Source organism: Mytilus galloprovincialis, chromosome 1 (genome assembly GCF_965363235.1).
Source record: "Mytilus galloprovincialis chromosome 1, xbMytGall1.hap1.1, whole genome shotgun sequence".
Lineage (NCBI taxonomy): Eukaryota > Metazoa > Mollusca > Bivalvia > Mytilida > Mytilidae > Mytilus > Mytilus galloprovincialis.
Window position 1 is genome coordinate 34,777,770 of NC_134838.1, and position 24,702 is coordinate 34,802,471.

Consider the following 24,702-nt stretch of genomic DNA (forward strand, 5'->3'; position numbering starts at 1 on the left):
GCAAGCTTATTAACTTACATTAGACAACAATTCCCTAGGTATAACCTAGTTTGTAAAATATGTATGGACGCATTCATCTCCTGTTCTGAAATTACCAGTATTGTAATCTGCTATATTCAGCATAGTCTCTGATAACATATTTCACTTCTTTACATAAACCTTTTAAAAGATACTCGGAATAATGACATTGCTATCAAGTGCGCAGCCATTTCTGTATTACGTGGTGCCACAACCGTAACACTAAGATAAAAGATAACGCAAGTAACAACTATATCAATCCTCTGTTTACATTTTGTTTCCACTTTTTTTCTTTTCCTTCTTAAAGGATCGTGAAAATAACATAATAGATAAGGCTAAGTGTTTAAACCTTGAACCCTAACATTTTCACGTGTGTAGTTGTGTGTATTCAATTTATGTTTACCATGTTTAATGATAAAGTGAAATTCTATGAACCTCAAAGTTATAAAAACAAAAAACATCGCTTTGATAATACATTTATTAAATGAAAATATGAAATTATTTTTTTCTTTTTAAATTAATCATCAAACATAATAATAAACATAATTTTAAAACTCTGAACTTTCTCACATAAAACAAACTAATAGTATTTATCGTACTGCAATCAGATCCCAAACCAATCCCAGAAATCATCATCACCCATGAACTTTCTTTTCTGTTTGAGGATTACTTCGTCTAACACATGTATGACGCCATTGGTTGAGCTCATGTCACATTCAGTAATTTGTGATCCACCGATTTCAGTTTTGCTACCCATTTCATCAACTGTAAATCGTTCTTCGGACATTGATTTTAATTGCCTCGCTCCATATCCTACGTTTGCAGCAACTATGCTTAAACCTGAGCAACAAATCTGATCTGAAATTAAAACAAAGATCTTTTATTTATATGTTCCTCCCTTAATTTAGTTAAATGATATGGTTATTTAAATAGCTATTTTGCGACGAAATTCTGGTTTGTAACGGTTATAAACGTTTTAAAATACTTAAATATAGAAAAACAGAAACTTCCAAAAAATATTGGACACTGAGCACATCATATCACACGAGCACATGTACAAACTTACTGTGAGCTTAATCCCGTTTTTCATGCTCACAAGATTTCCCTGAATCTAAATAAAGAAAACAAATTGCACAAAAATAAAGACACAAAAGGCTCTTGAATAAAGAGCCTCTAAAGCATTTACATTTCAATTAGATCAACTTTTATACTTAGCCAGTCAGACCAGATATGTATGAGCTGCTGTAATAGCTCCAAAGTTAACATTACGATTCCAAATATATAGCAATACAAACATGATTTATAAAATAATGTTTGATGAGTTTTTCCTATAAAAAAAACTTTCATGCTAAAGGTTAATTGTCTTTTCAAATCATTTTTTTTCTTCAGATATTAGTCCGAAAATGTTGGGTTTTTTTATCAGTTGTACTGAATATTTCAAGAGGCAAACTACTGTACCTTTAAAAATGTGATTGTATAGTACATGTCTTAACTTTCCTTTATCGTTCACAATGTTCTGTAATTCTGCATCATCAATTCGTTTGAAAGCCTGAAATAAAAAATCTTGATACTTAGAAAACAACAATAATCTTCATTCCTTACTTTAAACACATTGCGATGTCCAATATATGCGGATAATTAACTGGAACCAACCATCTCGAGCTGGTTAATCTTTATGTGACGATATAGTGCCTCATTTTTTTTTACAATGGCATTAGGTATGCATTTACAGTCGGTTATTTGCATATCAAACATTAGATTTGCTGTTAATTTTCTTATGAACTTTTGCTGCAAAAAACTAATATTTCAAAATAGTCCTTTTTTAAGGTGCAATTTATTTCTAGAACCAACATAACTTGTACTTACATCGTCTGTAGGTGCAAATAGAGTAAATGGACCATCTTCTTCCAACATATCACCAATGTCTGCTATTTTAATCAGTTGTACCAATTCCGTAAATCTGTTGTCAAGAGCAAGAACATCCAGTAATGATCCAGCTGGAGGCATGATAACCTTTTTAAAATGATGACCATTAAAAAATGTGTAAAATAAAAAAAGTCGTTATAATAGCGTATGTTCGTTATATGTGATGAGTCTTATGTAGACGAAACGCGCGTCTGGCGTATTAAATTATAATCCTGGTACCCTTGATAACTATATACACTAATGTGTCAATGCCACTGCTGGTGGAGTTTTACCAGCCCAGTAGTCAGCATTTCGGTGTTGACATGAATATCAATTATATGGTAATTTTTATAAATTTCCTGTTACAAAACTTTGAATTTTTCGAAAAACTATGGATTTTCCTATCCTATGAATAGATTACCATAGCCGTATTTGGCACAACCTTTTAGGTCCTCAATGCTTTTCAACTTTGTATTTGTTTGGCTTTAAAACTATGTAGACGAAACGCGCGTTTGGTGTAATAAATTATAATCCTGGTACCTTTGATAACTATTGTATGGTCCCCTAGAAATAGATTGCGTCACGCGAATTTAGCACAAACATTCGGCATTTCAGCTTGTCAAAGCTCGTCAACTTCGTAAACGTTCGGCCTATAGACTGTTTTGATTCGAGCGTAACCGATGAGTCGTCTTCAGACGAAACGCTCTTTTGACGTATTCAAGTAAACGCCTTCTATCTTTGATAGTTTAATAATAGAATACACTGTCGACGTACAGAATTCGCGCACTTTAGAGTTCATGCAATTTCCTCAGTATAAAAATAAGAGGGATATGATTGCTAAAGAAACAACATCCCAACAGAAACAAATATATGTAGAAGTCAGCAACTATAGGTCACTGTATTACCTTCAACAATGAGCAATATCAATACCGTATAACAAGTATTTAATCCGGTTATTTTAGCTTGACTTGTATTGTAAATGTATGCACCAGATTTGAACATCGGCAATCTACCATTGACTCTAATTTACCACTCTGATTTGATGACTTAATATTTTTGTTTTCGATTTAAAGATTTTCTGAATAATATGAAAAAAATATCGTTTTAGGCAATACAAAACCAATTTTTCTGTTAATTGTACATTATGCTTCACATGTCACCAATCTTTCGACTTAAGTTTGTGTTAAGTTGTCCAGTTAAGTACCATAAAATGTTACCATACCTTGTCAACAATATGAATTATTCCATTACATGCTCTGATGTTTGATTTCTCAATGGTAGCACACTGTGCAGTCTGAACCCATTTCCAATCGAATCTCGCAAAAGGAAATGGCTGAAAATGCAAATACGTTTAAATTACACTAAATTATAAATTTCCCTGGTAGATTGGAAAGATGAAAGCATAAACAAAATTGATAAAAAAAACATTAGCAGTTCCCTCAATAAGAGCTTTCAGAAAACATAATCATAATATTTGTGTGTGAAAAAAGTAGCATTTGTAATAATTTATGTTTACATCTTTTCTTTTTACAATTCTTTTTTCAATCATTAGAATTTCGAAAAGACATTTATCAATAAATACAGTGACGTTTGATTATACTGACCGTTGTATACTCGTTGAATCTGATTTGCTTTCCGTTGTTTAGTGTATCTAGTTGTTGGTCATTGTATAATCTACAAGTATGTTCTTCAGATGGCACAACGTGGTACGATAGTAATTTCATTAGTTCTGTGGGATCTGTTGGAATCTTCTCTAAATTCTATAGACATATTAAAGCAGACTTCATTTTGTTTGTGGATGATTATTCATTGGTATCTCAAGATTTAACGTTAAATATTCAATTCAATCCATATTCATGGCATGTCAAGTGTTGAAAATACTACTAGTATAGGTTTTTGAATGTTACATATTCTGACTGACAACATCCTTGCTTTTAACAAAAATGTTTTTCAAGTATTTAATAATTGCATTAAAAATGTACGTTTGGACGTCGACCTTAATAGAAGTCAATGTAGAATACAAAATATGTCAGAGGGATTCTCATTTATTAGAAGTTGATGAAATCTTCAAAATGCAACATTGTACACTGTAAAATGATTAGAACCAACTGTATATCAGAGATCTTAAATATGTAAATGAAATGAACACACTTCATAATCCTTCACAATACAAGGCACACCTTTTTATGAAGCATGGTCGGTCTTTTAAAGATACATCTATATGCCGAACCTTACGCTGAACTTATTAGTTTATTGCAAACGTGGGCGCCCTGTCGCGCTTTATTGGCCGCTGTCAACCTCGTTAAGGGATACTTAAGATGTTTTAAAAACTTTCTCATAGCCTACCCCACAATATATGTTTGACAATACTTACACCAATGGCTGCATCGCTTGGAGCAAACAGTGTTAGATTTTGTGTCGTCTGTAAAGTTTTGGCCAAGCCTGTATCCTCAATCAACTTTACAATAGCTGATGCTCCAGATCTTCGTGCAATATCTAACACATCCAATGCTGAATATGAATATGCAAGAAAAAAAGTACAAATCATTGTTTTATAAGAACTTTTCCAGTGCAGCCTTTTCGTGATCAAAGAAAAAACAATTATTGCAAATTCAGATGGCTGAGTGACTCAGGTATATGGAGTCTGTGAGTACACGTACACGTATTTCGACTAAAAGACGTTTAATTATTTATCGTGGTTAATAAATCGAAAGTAAGAGGTGATTGTCATTTCTTCTGAACAGGTTCACAACTTATTTTCAAGGTTTTTTTTAATTGTAAATTTATCAAATATTCATTACAGATAGGTATCATATCAAAGGCGATAGTAGTTTATCGATCTCGCTATTCAATAGAGAAGAAACAAATCAATGTAGAAATCAATAAAAAAAAATCGGCAAGGCTCAGCATGATACGACCGAATAGGTCAAACCACGAATAGTTTGGACAAGTATAGACATAGAATAGATTTCTGACACAATATGTATGTGGTCTAAAAACTTTAAATTGGACATTTACTTTTAGTCCCTATTTTCTATACAGTTTCAGCATAACCCTAAATTTAACCCAACCTTCCTTCAGCAGTATGTAGCTTTTGGTACATTTTCATTTAGATCCATACACTTATACATAAGGTATTGTTTTGAAACAAGAAACATGCTTGTTTTAGTCACTATTTCCAAAACATTTACGACAATAACACAAACAAAAACAATTCCAACCTTTCTTTTGTGGTATAGAATCTGTGGTACGATTTCATAAAAATCCATACACCTTTACTGAAGTTATTGTCTGAAAACCAAATGTCTCCCGAGACGACAACTACGGGACGACGACAACGTCATACCATTATACGCCCGCAAACATGTTGATCTAAATAGTCTAATAGAGCAGTATTGTCATTTTCACCATCATGGATCCTTAATTGGAATACTAAATTTTCTTCATCTGTTTTTCTCTTTATCTGCCTTTTAGAAAAAAATAATGCAGCTTGACAAAAAACCTTACTATTAAAATAACTCGTTTCCAATTAACGGAATAAATGTTACTCTCCATAAACTTAGAGAAATTCTAGTTACCTTCATCAGGGACCAAAATATCATCTATCACATATAATACACCATTTGTAGCCATGACATCGATATCAACAGATTGCGCGCCATTGATAAATAGTTTGTCGTCTGCAGCTCTTGTCAGATTAAGCATGTGGCCTAACAAGTTCCTAGACTTTGATCTGCCTTGTATAGCTTGAGAACATATTACATTAGGAAGAACGTGATTTTTTAACAACTCTGAAAAGAAAGAAAAAACGTTTTTGATGGTCAAATACTATCATACAAGGATGGACTTTATCATAAATCTTTCAAATGCCAATCTTCCTACAAACACTTCTTTTTTAGTAGCAGCATATAAAAAAGCTTCATTGTAGGAAAAGAAAAGTTTCCTATTACACAAATAGTAATGCACCAATGATAATTCTTTTTACCTTTTTAAAAAGACATTTCTTTTCTGATTCGAGACTTTCCATTTTGCATTTTCCTCGGAGTTCAGTATTTTAAGATTTTATGTTTTTCTTTTCACGTAATTAATGTTAAAACTGAGGATGACACTTACTGGTGAATGAAGGGTGTTTCTGAAAACAATACTTACTTATCAAACACTCGGTATCACCATTCAAAATTCTTGAAAGGAGATTTGGGTACAATTTCCTGAATGCACTATCGCTTGGTGCAAACAACGTCAACTGGCCTTCATCACGGAACATCTTTCCAAGTCCACTCTTGCCAATTGCTATATTCAAATGTTTAAATATATCTTGCTGTTATAAAACCTCAATTTGATTACTTGTTAGGTTTTTAAATATGTTATGCAAATTTAATCATTACAAAACATAGACAAACAATTATCTACTATTCACTATGTTGGAAGTTCATGTGATGTGTGGCATTAGATAAGGACCTTCTTCGGTATATATAACTGTAACTGAAAGGTTAACCTCGTTTGATGTGTTTGAGCCTTTGATTTTGCCAGTCCATTTGATTAGGGAATTTCCTTTTTTTGAATTTTCCTCGGAGTGCAGGTATTTGTCATTTTACTTTTTCAAAGGAAATTATAACGAACAAATTTAACCAAAATTTACACTGTACGAATTTCCCTCTTCTGTGGTAAATGATACACTTCCAAATACAGGAAAAGTACAACGTATAAAGATGCAAGACTAGTTTACACTGTGTATACCAGTCAAGCGTTTCTTTTACAAAAAAAATCTACAGGGGAGCTACCATCAAAGAAGTTGGAAGACTCAAATCAAATACGCAGTTAAAGTATTATGTAGACGAAACGCGCGTCTGGCGTACTAAATCATAATCCTTGTACTTTTGATAACTATTAACACCACTGGGTCGATGCCACTGCTGGTGGACGTTTCGTCCCCGAGGTGATGACATAAATATCAACTATGTGATCATTTTTATAAATTTCCTGAAACAAAACTTTGAATTTTTCGAAAAACTAAGAATTTTCTTGTCCCAGGAATAGATTACCTTAGCCGTATTTGGCACAACTTTATACTCTTCAACTTTGTATTGTTTGGCCTTTATAACTATTTTGATATGAGCGTCACTGATGAGTCGTATGTAGACGAAACGCGCGTCTGGCGTACTAAATTATAATCCTGGTACTTTTGATAACTAATTAAAGAGCATTCATAGAATGTCATTCTCAAAACCTTCTAGTAATATTGGCTATTATCTTTTTTTTTCATACGTAATTATTTGGAAAGTAATGAGGTAGGGCATTTTCTTACATATTTTTTTCACACAAGGGCCATTTCGAAATGTTCTACACATCATCAAAAAGCAAAATAACAAAATACCTAATTCCAGGGAAATAGTTATCAAAGGTACCAGGATTATAATTTAGTACGCCAGACGCGCGTTTCGTCTACATAAGACTCTTATCAAAAGCTAAAACAATGGGTACAACACTGTCATATTCCTGGCTTGGTACAGGCAGGCATTTTCTTATGTAAAAATGGTGGACTAATAAACCTGCTATTATAGCTAGCTAAACCTTTCACTTGTATACCAGTCGCTTCAAAATTCATTATTTTGACAACAATGTGTGGAAAAAATCAAACAGGCATACTAGGTAAAAAAAATAAATAAATAAAGGAACAGCAGTCATAATGTTCAATGTGTGATAAGTGCCTTCAACGAGAACATGTAGCGTAGCGCTTTGATTTAATCTAAATTTATAAAAATGTAAAAATATATGTTTATAGCATATGACAAATGACAACTTAGACTTTGAACCTGTGAATGAACTAAAGCTGAGAAAGTCGGCCCTATATTTACCTTTAAAGGCAAATAGTTTTATATTTTTATTTCAATGCATACGCAGTTTAATATGATAATAGCATACCAGTTTTCATGTAGCTCATTTCAGGATCAGATGAAATAATTTCCATCAACGTTTCAGAAACAGGTTCTAGGACCTCTTCAACAACGTTTATTACTCCATTTGTGGCTACTGCATCCCGAGATTTTACTTTTATGCAGTTTGCAGTCATAAGCTTAAGAATAAAAAGAAATACCTCAATAGATATATAAAGAAACAAAATAGAAACAGTTGTACATAAACTAGAATGAAGAAAGTAGACACTATGGTGCTTTACAAATTTATACAAAATATAGTATTAGGGTATTTGGCAACTTCAATGAGTATTACAAACACATATTTGTAATGTTATGATAAAACATTTTCTGTTAACTTGATCAATCATAGAACACAACAATCCTGCAAAAACGATGTGCTAAATTAAATCTGGCTATTGATATAATCCTCTTGAAACAAGAATTATTTATAAACTAGTATAACCCATCGATTGAGCAGACACAACCCAAATATATTCGTCTTAAAAGGACAAAAGTAGTTCTCTTCAATATGTTCTAAACGTATGACATAAAATCTTTTGGTTAAAGGCTAACACCTCAGCTTACATATACTAAGTCTAAAATTTATCCCAATAATGTTATCCGACGTTCTCCACTCAGTGGAAACCACTGCTTCTTTGGCATCGTGGCATATATATAATCCCGCTGAGTGAGGAAAGAAGCGTTTAGCTAAATTTTACACAAATATATATAATATTATCAAAACAAAATTTAATTAAATTTTACTTGTTTTCTACAAAAAAATTACGTAAACTTACTTCATTGTCATAGAAATTAATTCTGATTTTGTTTTTATATGGACTTGCTGTGTCAATGAGCTGTTCATCATTTAATCGACTGCTGGTATAGACCTCTGGTGACAGATGACCAAGTAACATGGCCTTTAAATCAGATATCATTGTATCAATCAACGGCTGAGACACCATCAAAACTCCTGTATCCTGTAAGAAAATAGACCAAAACAAAAACATTTAAATCAGAGATCATTGTATCAATCAGCGGCTGAGACACCAACAAAATGCCAGTATCCTGCAGAAAATAGACCAAAACAAACAAAACTAAATATGATATCACTGTAAGGATTCGGTAGCTGAGCAATCATCCAAGTGCCAGTATGCTTTAGGTATTAGAACAATCAAACATGTGTCTGTGAGAACAGTTAAAAGGTAAAATCAATTGACAGACAATCGAGGACAAAAAAATCAAACAAATAGCTTCATCAATGATTTGTCAGCGATCCCATGTTTTAAAATACGATCCCCTTGTAATAAAGCGAGAGAAAAGATAAACATTAGCACATGAAGGAAACTTAATTAATACTCTTTGAAATTATATAGAACATAATCTACTATAAAGTTTTGAACCCTTATTGACTAGCGTTATATCTATATTTGAAGACAATATTAAATCATATTTACCTGTAGTGTAATCTGTGATTTTGGCGCCAAAAGATCAGACATTTGATCAAAGGACTTGTCAACAGGTGCAAATAGGGTGATGTTACCATTCTTTAAATCTTGTTCTAATCCAGCTATTTTAATCGCTTCTATAAACTTAGTGAGATTCAAGTCTTTTGCTTTTTCCAGCAGATTCTTTGTTTCTACAGCTAAATAAATAAGCGAAGAAAACACAAGTAAGCAAATTACATTTCTATTTTCTGAGTCGCCATCCGTACCATCCTACCAGTATTATGTGCTTTGAAATAATCATTATTCTAATTTGATAATACTTTTGAATTAAACATACAAATGTCTATGAACTTCTTAAACCTAGATTTTATCAGCATTTGGCATTATGCGTTTCCAATGATATGAAGAGAGACGACATTTCCTGTTTTTTCAATTCAATATTTTGAAGTACAGTGTTGAAATATAACATATCACCACATATATTTTTGTGTCTTTATTTTGCAAGATGACGGTCGAAATGGATAAACATTTGTAAAATTGTATCCATCATCAAATATCATACGCCAAAGATACCAAACTAGAATGAATATGGTATTGGCATTTAGTTTTTTTAATAATTCAACCTTTTGTGGATGATTCCTGAAATCTATTTACAGAACAAATATATACTAGTACATGGTAATTTCATTTTATTTTATTATACATACCAGTTGGACAACCAATTTGATTTGTGTTCCTAGTAAAGCCAGGACAGCATTCCTTTATCTCGACAATCGTTTCCTCTTTACCACCCACCACCATGCTGAAACGTCAAATTAAAAAGTAAGAGTTGATCAACTAATGTAAAAATACAGGCAACAGTAATATACCCTGTTCAAAAGTCACAAATAAATTGAGAGAAAACTAATCCAGGTTACAAACTAAAACCGAGGGAATCATATCAACTATAAGAAGAAAACAACGGAACAACAGAAACACTCAAGTGCAACAAAACAAACGCCAACATACATAGAAACGAACAATGATAACAACTGTAAAAAAGACATTTTTATACATAGTTTGCCTTCTATCTATGTAATGAAGAATTGCCAACGTACAGAAAACCAGTCAGCACCAAACTTGATATAGAGGTTTTGTTAAATAAAACAGAACATTTTCCAGATATATATCGTTATCACAAAGTAATTACAAACCAGTTTTATAGACTATTTGATAATGGAAACAATATTATGTGAATAAAGGTTTAAATTATCGTGTTTTTTTACATTTATAGAAGCGTGTTTGGTTCGTTTATACCACTGTCTAAATTGAAGGAAATCTACGTACATGTATACACATTCCTATACTTGTAAATACCTCAAAACATAAAACAGACGGAGACAAAAGAAAACCACTGAATATTGATATGAAATCTTTCTACTATCAATGTACTTTGGTGTAGATTTCAGCAGCTCCGAACAGTTTAGGAAGACATAAAACATAATAAACATTTTAGGAATGCTGCAAAACAAACACTAACTGAATGAATTGGAATCTCCCTAAACTAGCAGACACAGTACTTTAACAAAAAATACATAGTTACATATTTGTTGAACGATACATTATACATTATTCATGAGAACATTTGTACGTTTTACTCTATCTATGTATAGAAAAGTGAAAGGTTACTTCTTTGATAATAATTAAGTCATTTTTGCCTTTTCACAAAGAATTTTCCGTTTAAAATTTTCATTGGAGTTCGGTTTTTCAGTGCTATTTTACTTTAAAGTATTATGACCAGACTATTTGGACTGTGCAATGAAATTAAATTTTAAACAACATTTTAGTAATTCAATTGTTTTAATGTATATTTAGGTTTTGCATTTACTTTATAATTCTAGCCTTTTTTGTAAATTTAGACATAAGTGTTTTACATGGATTATGTGTCATAATCTTGGACAAAGTTCTTTAATGCATTTACTCTATTTATTTCATTATTAATTCTCTGTGACAGTTTCGACTGTAATCTACAAATACGTGTCGGACACTGATTATTCTTTTAATCTATTGTTATTTCTAATTTGTCATCTGTTAATCCTGTTAATCCGTTAATTGCTTGTGCTTATATATACTGTTATTGTTTGTATGTTACTGGACATTTAGTTTGGAGTTTGTTGTTTGGTCTTGCCGGACTGCTAAAATAAAAGTTTAAGGAGCGAATCTTCCTTCTCAGTTGATTTACATTTAGACGGAACGCCATTTCACCCGGCTATATCATGAACATTACCTATTAGTACACTTGTAGGAAGATCCTTTGTCATCACAGACTTGAGATCTAATCACGTGATGGCTGGTAATCTCATTTTCGTCAGAACTGGATTCATTCTTGATCACATCTTTATACGTACAAATGTTTGGCCTAAAAAAGACAAATATACCCAAAAATACAAATGGCAATATCAAAAGATAAAACTTGCAGAAAACTCATGTGATTTTACTTTTGTTCAAAGGATAATTTTTAGTGTGCAAAAAAATCTCTTTGAAATGTACCATCATTATAGAATAGCTGTTTGCAACTATATTTTTGTTTGATTTTGAGTAAATTCAGTTGCTGTCATGAATCCTTATGTCTGGTGTGTTCAGTTGTTGAGTCTTTCGTTGTAGAAATCCTCTCATCACCAACAGGAAACAAGTATAACTTGACTGTCTGTGACATTTTCAAACCAGCATAAAAACGCTATTGCTGTAAGTCTAAGATGTGATGAAGTTAAATATAGGAAATGTTTAAGGCAATTATGTGATATAAAACAGTCACGTGACATAAATTGTACTTACCCTTCATACCATGGTTTTCTTTGTTTAAAATTGAAGTCAAAGTCAAAGTCAAAGTCAAAATCAAAACTATAACCTCTCCTTCTGTTGTTGAAACCCAGTTGGAACCTTCTGTTCCCTGGTCTAAAATAAAAAAAAACAGATGTTCATTTAATTGAATAAAGTCATGATAGTTGCTTCTGCTGCTGCCACTGATGATGATGTTAATGATGATTATCCCATTTAGTTGAGTCAAATATGTTGGTTTTAAAATTAATGTGGTTGTTTTAGTTCAGTTAAGTGTATTTTTCGTTTACTGGCACTGGGCGGATACCACTGGTGTTGAAATGACTGGGCGGATACCATTGGTGTTGAAATGTTATCGTCGGTGCTTTGGTACTGACATAATTTATAACATACCTGTTTGAGTTCCCCGTTGAAAACTTAACAAATAGTTGAAAAAAATAAAGGTCCAGCTCCCTCAGACAAAGTTAACCTTATACATATGATTTGGATGTTCATTTTATGTCCCTTATTTGTCTTACAGGTCTTCTAGTATTAAGGTATTCATACATTCTTGACTGTCATATTTTTCAGTTTGAGTGTTCCTTATAATAATCAATCCAAAAAAGGGCTATAGACGCATGACATTTCTATAAAGGTTTTGTTTTCTATGGTAGCCGGATTCGACCATTTCGCGGTTTTCGCGTATTTGCGTTTTCTCCTTTCAATTTCATGCGAAATCGAGAAATCATTACCCGTTTTCGCTTTTTGCTTTTTTGATTTCTCGATTTCGTGCTTTCGTTTTCCCGATTTCTCGATTTCTCAATATCTCGATTTCGCTTTCTCGAACTCTCGATTTCGCGATTTCCCTATTTCTCGATTTCTCGATTTCGCGTTTGCAAACTGAAAGGAGAAAACGCGAGATGGCCAAATCCGGCAACCGTAATTTTCCATTTTGAGTCGAGGTCTTTTAAACTGATTTTTACAATTTGGTTTGATGTTGTGTTGTTCCACAATTTACCAAGGTGCTGGAGGGTTGAGAGCTCACAAACATTAATTAACCCTGTCATTTTCATAAACGATGACCTATAATTGTTTCAATCGCAATCATACCACACTTCTTTTGCTATTCACTTACTTTGTTAAGTGGTTGGTTGGGATGTACCAATAGCATAATGAATATCAGTTAATTGATAATGTATAATTTGATATGAAACAGTAGGTGAACTGTTTTCGTCCAGAAGATCGCTATATGCCACTGACTTGTGTAGACTCAAATTTTTTACAGAAATTCATTTTCATTTAAAAATGGTCATATTATTACCTAAATAAGAAATGAAAAGTGAGGTTTTGAAAACTTGCATCAGGACACAGTCATTCCCGATTAATTCAAACTAGTAGTATATTTTCAGGCAACCGTTCAATCATGTCGCGCTGAGGGGTCGATCCTTCATGCAGAATATCTTGACTGTAAATCTTTCAAACTTGTATATTAAATCACTATGTAGAAGAGAGGTTTGTATCTTTATGCATGCTACAGAAAAGAAAGCATGCCAGTTTAATGTCAAGAACATTCTATTACACTGATGATACTACTACATTTGTTTTGTTTGGCGCTATACATAGTGCATAATCAAATAATCGTGTAACCTCACTCAAATTTGTTTTTGTATTAATTTTTTTTATAGATTACTTTATTTACTTATCTTTTCACTTTCATATAACTTTATGATATTATGAGTCAACTACTTGTTGTTTTAAGTGTTCTTCGTATTATTCAAGTGTTTACACTAGCAGGTTTACTTGTTTATTACAACTGAGTATTACAACAACATACAGAGTATACATATAGAGTGATTTTATGGTTGTTTATGATAAATAATGCAATTTTTCCTTCTTGCTTTGAAATTTTCTTCGTCAACATAATAAAAGAGGGACGAAAGATACCAAAGGGACAGTCAAACTCATAAATCTAAAACAAACTCACAACGCCATGGCTAAAAATGAAAAAGACAAACAGAAAAACAATAGTACACATGACACAACATAGAAAACTAAAGAATAAACAACACGAACCCCACCAAAAACTAGGGGTGATCTCAGGTGCTCTGGAAGGGTAAGCAGATCCTGCTCCACATGTGGCACCCGTCGTGTTGCTTATGTGATTACAAATCCGGTAAATAGTCTAATTCGGTAGGTCACATTCATGAAAGGGAAGGGGATTGTAGTTACGACGTAAGGAACATATCCGATATCATTTGTGAAACGGTTATTCCATAACGGTCAACCAACTCGTGATGGCGTCCGTAAAATTTACGAAGGGATGATTTCAACTTCACCATTTGGAACTCTTGGTTTAATAGCTTCCTTGTGAGCAGTAACCCTTTATCAAGAAATAATAACTGTTTTGTTTTGCCGTTGCAATTTAGATATATAAAAAGAAAGCGATTATTTTCAAAATTATAATAGTAATCGCTTTCTTTTTATATATTATACTAGATTTATAATATATATTTAGAAGAAAAAAAGGAAAATAATCCGGAGTAAATATGAAAAAAGATCTAAAAAAAATATGAAAATAAAAAATAAAGAAAAGTCATTGGTCTTCTTACCTGCGACGTGACCACCTATATGAGGGTCTAAAAGGTCTGTCGTCGTCGTTACTGTCGGCTTCCCAATCGTCGTCATTTATGACATGTCGTCTAAATCCAGGAGCATGTTTGTTTTTCCTGTACCGTCTCCGAGAACCAGATTCTATTGCTATCACCAAAAATACGGCGAAAATCAAAACAACTATCGCAATCTTCCTCATGTTGCTGATGATGAGGGTGTTATGTCAGTACAGTTTATTTATGTGAAGGTGAATGTGGGTTATTCTATTTCGCTGTAGGGGAGTTAAGCATATGCATGACAAACAAAGAAAGACATTAAGACAGTAAGTATAGTTTGTTTATATTGTATGAGTAAAGATATAGGATAACTTAATTATTAAAAGATAAGAGAACGCCTTGTTTACATTGTTAGAAACTTAAAAATATTTTAATATTTTGAACTTTCCCTGTTGGTAAGATCCAAAACCAAAATATGAATCATTATTGCTTATGTAACAGGAAATTTGCATATATCTGTAAATAAAATCTCTTTCTGATAAATGTTAACCGCTTTGCTCTATTTCAATCAAAATCATCATTTGCGTCAAATGAAGAAATCAGAGAAGGAAATTTGTGAAGAGTCATAGAAAAATATTAATATTCATTTCTTTTCTTTTTTATTTAGTTTTGTTCGATGTAGTATATATATGTAAACTAATTCTGAAAAATTATTAATCAATACTTATCACTTATGTGACCTTCATTCAGAGAACGTTTGCATTTCGTTTATGCTGCGTATCAAGTTACAGTTACATAAGAAACTATATAGTAATTCTACTGTATATTTCTATGCTAGATATCGGAAACGAACATTTTTTTTTTGCAATTTTTTTAATTGTTAAAAAAATTAACCACATTTTTGCTATGGTCGATATTTTGGTATTGTTTGAACATGTTTACGATATTCAAGATCGTACTTTGTAACCTTTTGACCAGTGTTATGATGTGTTTGTTTACCCAGCGCTTGGAGACTTCTCAGAAAGATATTCTGATCCAGGATGTTGTTTTTACTTAGAAACCACGGTTTTCATCATGTTGATTCGTCAATCATTTAGCCTTACAGTAAACTATAGTTTACTATAATAGATCTACGATAAGGGTTATGCACACTGTTGAATGCTGTACAGTGCACAAACTTTAGTTAATTACATTTACATAATTCTGGTCTAATGTTGTATTGTTGTCTCCTTTTCAATCCTCAATTTCAATCATACATCTTCGGTACTTACTATAGATTTATACCATGCTGTTATTAATTTTCCGTTGATAAATTTAGAAATAGTTTAGAAAAAAAAGGTCCGACTCCTTCAGGCAAAGTAAACAGTATCTACCTTTTGATTATATTATCTTGCATAGCCCCTGACGTGTTGGAGTATCTATAATATCTGATTTCAAATGTTTTGGGTTTGCGCGTCCCTAATGGTGTTTAAACTTCAAATGTTTGGGTTTGCGCGTCCCTAATGGTGTTAAAACTTGACAGAATCACGATTATTTTTTATTGTTATCCATTTGTTTTTTTTTAATTTTATTAAACCATCTTATTCGTATAACAACGGTTTGCACTATTCAAACAAAACTTCAGAAAAAAATTAAACTACACCTGAGGAAAAGTTTAGAGTAAACCCAAGGAAAAAAGTAAAACCGTTTTTTTGGAAAAAATGCAATACTTCATTCTAGGAAATAAAATGAAATAGTCAAGGACATTTATAAGTAGTTCTGCATTCATAAGAGTAGTTGTTTACAAAAAAATAAATGATCGTAGTCAGGCATAAACATCCGGAGGAGCCAGGCATGGTAATTCAAGTTAAAGCAACTAAATCGAGGTAACCATTCCTCTTGAGTTTAATGCACACGAATAAAAAGTATGCAATATTAACCTGTAAGAGCAATTAATGATGAATGGATTTTCAGACTTCTTGGTTGTTACCTTTTTCTTTTTTTTTTTCTTTTTTGCTTGTTACAGTTTTTGGACTTGTTATGGTTTTTGAACTTAGTATCAGTGTCAAAATATGCAGGATGTTAAGGAAATGTGATAAGATATATTTAGATATATTTAACTTCCTGTTGAAATAATACTATTAACAATAAAAAACTTGTATTTGAGGGAAGCCAACATTGACAAATAAAGTTGATCGATTGAATCCCCTATCTCGTCCTGGTGGCTCTGGAAAAAATATTGACAACCATCGACAAAAAATCTTTACTACAAATTAATTAAAACTTTGAACACTTTTTGCATCGATGAAACATTTGGTTTATAAGTACTAGTTTGGTTGTCCCTGGATATACCTAAATGCAAACGGTATCTCTCAATTTATCTTAATTTTTGCGGCGATTTTGTTTATCAAACCCGTAAACTTAGATACGATCCATGTAAATTCATGTAACATGGATCCCATGAAAACTTATTGATGGATCCCATGAAATAACTCATTCTCAATGGTTATCTTTTAACAATATAGTAAGATCTTTGAATATTGTCTCAATCGGTATACTAACATTGATTTGTTATGAACGGTTATTTAACAGCCTGTCGATACTTATATTTTGGCATTGCACAAGGTCATGTTTTTCTTATACTGTTCATGACATCTTTTAACTAAATCCGGTTGATTTGTACTAATTGATATATTAGTATTGTAAAGGACATGAATAGTTTGCCTGTTACTCAACTGTTTTGTGATATTGCGAGGTAAGTGTTACCGGATACTTAGAGTTTTGAGATAAGACAATCCTGTAAAGTCTTAAAAACTGCAGTTGGCGTCAAAATATATTTATTGCGAAGTTTTTTTTTTTTTTTTTATTTCTATAAAGTGGCTGTGCATTTTGTTTACAAACTTAATACAAGTACATGCAATTCTAATTGCCTGAATCTACTATCACCACACGAATAGGGAAGTACATGTATTTTAAGTGGTTCATACTTGAGTTGGAGTTGCTTATGAACACACTTGCACTCAAGTGTCTGTCTTTGACTCTACTGAAAGGATGTTTTTTGCGTCTGCAGCTGAAAAAAAAACGTTAGATTTTGAATCTGTAGTCCAACCGTTGGCTTCTGGAATGCGGTTCCTTCTTTAGAAGAATTTATGGAATTCCATTTAAAACAATAAAATGATAAAGAGAAAAGAATATCGTCTTGTCTCAGTCAAGGAGTAGCAGAAATTTAACACCCAAGATTGATTATCGTGGGGCATTTGTTAAAGATCAAAATTCTGAATTTCTTCCAATAACAAAAATTTAACACCCAAGATTGATTATCGTGGGGCATTTGTTAAAGATCAAAATTCTGAATTTCTTCCAATAACAAAAATTTAACACCCAAGATTGATTATCGTGGGGCATTTGTTAAAGATCAAAATTCTGAATTTCTTCCAATAACAATAGTCATATAAGAAGAAGTGTATTCATATATATTAATTCCGATAAAGGAAAATTCCAAAGTTTAGATTCTTATGGGAAATCCAAAAAACTTAAGATATCAACGAATAGAATACTTGACACATCTAACCAGGAAACAAACACATATAACTCACTGTATCACAAACAGGAGTGAAAAGAGACAGATAGAAATTTAAGACTTATACTGTAAATCATTTACCTGACCATTAAGCTTCAACAGCATCTTACTAAGAATGTGCTTGAACCTCTATTAGGTTAAAGACCGATTGTATTTTAACACTTTAATGGGACCTTCATGTTTTTTTCGCAGTAACCACAACAGAAAAGAGGACAATTTGTTTAGTTTAATGACTAGCATCCATTTGTTGCTCTGATTCTTGTTTCCTGATACAAAAACAAATAAAAATATTTTTGATTTTGAGGGAAACTTAATAAAGTCTGATTTTGACCTTTCCTCTTATTATCGAAGCTGCTTACATTTAGTAGAAACACGATTTTACAATCAAGAAACATAAACGTCATACTTATAAGTTATACTTCAAGGCTACTTTATAGGTTCACTCAGTTCATAAAAATTTCCTAATCGGATGTTCATTCACTTGTGTTTACTTGTAACATTATTATGTCATTTTTAAGAGATCATATGCAATTTACTCATAATCACAAATCAGTTTATCATAATTTTAAGAGTTCCTGTACTTACTACATCATTTCAAAGTGTCTTTCCGCCTTTGCGTTACGGATTAAAGTAAATTTAACTTTGAGTAGATTTGAATTTTATTCTTTTCTTATGAGAATATGGCTCCTCCCGAATCAAAAAGAGGGATGAAAGATACCAGACGGACAATCAAACTCATAGATCGAAAATAAACTGACAAAGTCAGGGCTAAAAAAAGAAGACAATCAGACAAATAACAGTACACAAAACACAACATAGAAAACTAAAGACTTTAGAAACACGAACCCCACCAAAAACTGGAGGTGATCTCAGGTGCTCCGGAAGGGTAAGCAGATCCTGCTCCACATGTGGCACCCGTCATGTTGATCGTGTAATTACAAACCCGGTAAAGAGTAAGTTATAATACATCAAACGAGGCCACACGACACTTTATCAAAATTGTGTGGGATAGTGTTTGCTACTGTATACAAAATTAAAGGATACAATTCATCAATAGGTAGCAATTTCGGATGATACTCGAGGACATCAGTGATTTCCTTGATAGTGTGATGTTGCTTATAAGCAAACTAATGAACCAAGGGTTTCAAAAGGGAAAATAGAAGATATCACTTCAAAAGATTTTCTTACACTATCATAACATGGTTGTTGAATGCGTTTGTTATGTTGTAGCCACAACACCACCCTCTTTTCCTCTATTGTGACATCACCGAATGCATATGGTCAGCAGTTTGAACTTGCACCGAGTTACACGAAATGTGACATCAGAGGAGCAAAAACTTAGTTAGTTGTATTGCTTTAAAATTAGCTTAAATGTTGTCTTTTGTTCGGATTTTTATTTCAATGTCTATGTCGTCTTTAGTTGCAATAGTATTGTTAATTGGTTTTTAATTGAAAATCCTGCTTTCACATTTATAATTAAAGGGAAAAAAAGAATTAACATGTACATATAGTTTTAAAATTTAGTCATGCCTTTCATGGTTAAACAATATGTACAATTGTCAATAAGCTATTGCAAGTCGTCTCAACTCTGGATATGGTTCATTCATAAATAGTTTAACGACAACAGTGCGGTATTTACAATTGGATCAGGAACGACAACCCTTCCTGGGGACTTTAGTTCATCCAAAGTTATGAGGGGTTTGTGTAGATCAATTTGTTGTTATTGTGGACTTGTGTCTTTCATAGTATTTTTTGGTGATGGTGTTGTCTGTTGCTATCGGTCATGGTTTTTACTCGTTTTCTGTTTTTATCGGTCATGGTTTTTACTCGTTTTCTGTTTTTATCGGTCATGGTTTTTACCCGTTGCCCCTTTGTTTCTTCTCCCTTTTTCGTTTTGACTGTTGATTATTACACGAAATTCATCTCCAAAATAACACAACCTATTGATTTTTCCTCTACTTTGAACTTACTTTTCTCTGACCCGACTTGAGAAAAACGTAGAGAAGTGTTCATGTAAAGGCATCACCATTTCTCTTCATGTTTTCATTGGATTTTTGTTTAATCATTTTGGCATTTAGTTAAATGTGTTTTTGTCAGTGTCAAAGTAGGCACCTCATAGTCCAGGTATGATCTTACCAGAAACAAAAAGGTTCCGGAGTGGGAATCGAGTTTATTATAGGAATGAATGAACAAAGAGTGCTTCGGTTCATATTGAAGATAAATAAGGTTCATCGAGCTGCTTATAGAGAAGAAAAGACCTCGTGAATATAGAATTCCTTCTTTCAAAACATGTTATTTCAATCAAACCTGCCAGTAAAAGTATATCCCAGGGTTTTAATACAAGAGGCTCTCAAGAGCCTGAATCGCTCACCTGGTAAACAATGCCTTCGGCCATGTTTTTTGACGAAATAGAAAATAAAACACAAACTTTATTTTATACACCCTACTGATCATTCAAATGAAGTTTGGTTGAATTTGGTTGAGTAGTTTTAGAGGAGAAGATTTTTTAAAGTTAGCAAATATGATGAACAAATTGTGAAAAAATTGTCATTAAAGGACAATAACCCCTTAAGGGGTCAATTGACAATTTTGGTCATATTTAACTTACTTGTAGATCTTACTTTGCTGATCATTTTTGCTGTTTACAGTTTATCTTTATCTATAATGATATTCAAGATAATGACCAAAAACTGCAAAATTTCCTTAAAATTACCAATTAAGTGGCAGCAACCCAACAATGGTTTGTTTGATTCGTCTGAAAATTTCAGGGCTGATAGATCTTGACCTAATGAACATTTCTACCCCTGTCAGATTTGCTCTAAATGGTTTCGTTTTTGAGATATAAGCCAAAAACAGCATTTGACCCCTATGTTCTATTTAAAGTAAGGGCGGCCATGTTTTTTGACGGATCAAAAATCGAAGCACACACTTTGTGCAGGATAATCTAAGGAACTATCATGCTAAGTTTCATCCAAATCCATTCAGTTGTTTCAGAGGAGAAGATTTTTTAAAGTTAGCAAATATGATGAACAAATTGTGAAAAATTGTCATTAAAGGACATTTACCCCTTAAGGGGTCAATTGACAATTTTGGTCATATTAACCTATTTGTAGATCTTACTTTGCTGATCATTTTTGCTGTTTACAGTTTATCTTTATCTATAATGATATTCAAGATAATGACCAAAAACTGCAAAATTTCCTTAAAATTACCAATTAAGTGGCAGCAACCCAACAATGGTTTGTTTGATTCGTCTGAAAATTTCAGGGCTGATAGATCTTGACCTAATGAACATTTTTACCCCAGTCAGATTTGCTCTAAATGGTTTCGTTTTTGAGATATAAGCCAAAAACAGCATTTGACCCCTATGTTCTATTTAAAGTAAGGGCGGCCATGTTTTTTGACGGATCAAAAATCGAAGCACACACTTTGTGCAGGATAATCTAAGGAACTATCATGCTAAGTTTCATCCAAATCCATTTAGTAGTTTCAGAGGAGAAGATTTTTTAAAGTTAGCAAATATGATGAACAAATTGTAAAAAATTGTCATTAAAGGACATTTACCCCTTAAGGGGTCTATTGACAATTTTGGTCATATTAACCTATTTGTAGATCTTACTTTGCTGATCATTTTTGCTGTTTACAGTTTATCTTTATCTATAATGATATTCAAGATAATGACCAAAAACTGCAAAATTTCCTTAAAATTACCAATTAAGTGGCAGCAACCCAACAATGGTTTGTTTGATTCGTCTGAAAATTTCAGGGCTGATAGATCTTGACCTAATGAACATTTTATCCCATGTCAGATTTGCTCTAAATGCTTTCGTTTTTGAGATATAAGCCAAAAACTGCATTTGACCCCTATGTTCTATTTAAAGTAAGGGCGGCCATGTTTTTTGACGGATCAAAAATCGAAGCACACACTTTGTGCAGGATAATCTAAGGAACTATCACGCTAAGTTTCATCCAAATCCATTCAGTTGTTTCAGAGGAGAAGATTTTTTAAAGTTAGCAAATATGATGAACAAATTGTGAAAAATTGTCATTAAAGGACATTTACCCCTTAAGGGGTCAATTGACAATTTTGGTCATATTAACCTATTTGTAGATCTTACTTTGCTTATCATTTTTGCTGTTTACAGTTTATCTTCATCTATAATAATATTCAAGATAATGACCAAAAACTGCAAAATTTCCTTAAAATTACCAATTAAGTGGCAGCAACCCAACAATGGTTTGTTTGATTCATCTGAAAATTTCTGGGCTGATAGATCTTGACCTAGTGAACATTTTTACCCCTGTCAGATTTGCTCTAAATGCTTCCGTTTTTGAGATATAAGCCAAAGACTGCATTTGACCCCTATGTTCTATTTTAAGTAACGGCGGCCATGTTTTTTGACGGATCAAAAATCGAAGCACACACTTTGTGCAGGATAATCTAAGGAACAATCATTTTAAGTTTCATTCAAATCCATTCAGTAGTTTCAGAGGAGAAGATGTTTGAAAAATTGTTAACGACGACAGACGACGACGACGACGTCGACGACGGACGCCAAGTGATGAGAAAAGCTCACATGGCCTTTTAGGCCAGGTGAGCTAAAAAAACAGATTGTATGTGCCGAAAGCAATTAACATTTACAGTTACGATATAAAGAAAGACAACTTTTTTTTCGTAAAATAAATGACGACCTTTATAGTGGAAGAGAAAGTCGACTTAATATATTACAATTTTTTTTTCTTTGCAGCAAAAGCGACTCTTCTCAGTTCAGCAACTAGCTTGTCGTACCGATTGTGGTGCTAATATTCCATTTTTCTATACAGGATATAGATGAAAATCTAGCAATAGATAAGTATTGTCTTTTTGTTATTTTCTATAAACTGTGAGAATAAATATTGCTCGATTATTGTCTTTTCTGTTCACCTGGTATCAGTGCAAAAAATATATAATAAGTATTGAAATGGCAGCTGGTGATATGACTTTATGGCACTATACGATATTATGTTCAAGTATTCTCCTGTAGATATGTGGATGATCTATCAGCTTGTGAATTAAGAGACGAACAACTCTTTAAGCTTTGGACAACATGTATGTTATTTCTGGCGAACGGACAGTCACTGACCAGGAGATCATTAAATTTAAAATAATTAAAATCTCATGTTAACACTACATTTCACTTTATTATTTCACAACAAAGGTATGTACACGAAAATATGTAGAAGCATATGATACGTTAAACCAAACTTTTTTTGTAAATCTAAAAAGTAAAATAAATAATTAAATAAAAATTAACATTACAGGTTTACATTTTGGCAAATTTGACCTGTTTATCTGTTTAAAAATAATGCTTTCCTCGAATTATTAAAAAAAGTTTGTAGTTTTTGGATATTGAAAAAATCTTCAACAGATATTTTCTCAAAATTTTTTTTCTTGTAAAATATATTGCCTTAATTTTAATTTCAAGAAATGAATACTATCTCAAGTTAATAAAGTTCTTTTTTTCTAATTTACAAGATCTAATAAAAAATCTACTAACACTAAATACGGTAACCAAGGATTTTCTGGATTGCATTTAGTCTGACTGTTGAGATTTTTAAATAATAACGCCTTAAATCATTTTCGACCTAGTATGAGTACTGAAAAACTCCAAAACACTGCAAAATATAACAAATGATAAAAATAAACTTATAACAAAACTGGAAAAACAACCTGTTACAACACAACAGTAAGACTATATTTGTGAAGGCAAATGACTGTAATTTCAGACATGTATACATCTTTCAAATTACACTTACAAACAAAAAGTATATAATGATACTGGTATTTGTGTACTAATTTCTTCAAAAATCAGAAATCGGATGACCTACTCTTTTTTTACGTTCCAAAATATGATGTTACCACTGGGGTATACATCAATAAATAAAAATTAAAAAAAAATTAAATATCCAAAAATTAAACTCTTGTATAACTATACATATATACGGATGTACCCCTAATAGGGAATACAAAGTATGTTTTCATTATTGCCAAAAATGTCCAAAAATGTTTGGGATATATGTTTCAAAAATTTCCATAATTTACATTGAATTGCTTAAACTATCAGCATTTAATGATAAACAGATATTGATAAATATGTATGTCATATTAAACAAGAATAAGAAACTAAAATACACTATAAAAGTTTCTGTCTTTAGAAGTCAATCATTGAGAGTATAAAAAAATCAAATTATTAAGCCACAACCATGATAATGCCTTTTCACTAACAAGAAATGTACACAGGCCTTAGCCCTTTATATACCCCTGTATTGGCGAGTGATCCGGTGAAAGCACCAGATTATCATCAATTCCATAAAAAATTATCTGAGATATAGTTTACATCATACCAAATCACAACAAAATATGAAAACGCGCGCTGTTCTTTTCACGTGCACCCATTCAGGCCATGACGAGAACA

The 24,702-nt window shown here is 32.3% G+C and overlaps 1 protein-coding gene across 1 annotated transcript; it reads right to left on the reverse strand.

Moving 5' to 3' along the window:
* Positions 1-478: 478 nt before the first annotated feature.
* LOC143072559 (transforming growth factor-beta-induced protein ig-h3-like) lies at positions 479-14,921 on the reverse strand. Its single transcript, XM_076247558.1, has 15 exons — positions 14,692-14,921; positions 12,101-12,220; positions 11,553-11,684; positions 9,994-10,088; positions 9,296-9,483; positions 8,636-8,818; positions 7,846-7,996; positions 6,073-6,213; positions 5,502-5,714; positions 4,298-4,434; positions 3,528-3,683; positions 3,146-3,256; positions 1,885-2,031; positions 1,477-1,567; positions 479-876 (listed from the first exon to the last, which is right to left on the reverse strand). Exons 1-15 carry the CDS (start codon positions 14,889-14,891, stop codon positions 623-625), a joined length of 2,319 nt encoding a protein of 772 aa, XP_076103673.1. The 5' UTR covers positions 14,892-14,921; the 3' UTR covers positions 479-622.
* Positions 14,922-24,702: the final 9,781 nt, after the last annotated feature.

What these genes read in the sequence shown, in the direction of transcription:
- LOC143072559 (XM_076247558.1), bottom strand. Translation starts at nt 14,891, where the DNA reads ATGAGGAAGATTGCGATAGTTGTTTTGATTTTCGCCGTATTTTTGGTG. An exon ending in TATAGGTGGTCACGTCGCAG is followed by an intron (nt 12,221 to 14,691) that starts GTAAGAAGACCA and finishes TTTTTATTTTAG; the next exon opens with ACCAGGGAACAGAAGGTTCC. An exon ending in CAAGCGATGCAGCCATTGGT is followed by an intron (nt 3,684 to 4,297) that starts GTAAGTATTGTC and finishes ATATGTCTATAG; the next exon opens with AATTTAGAGAAGATTCCAAC.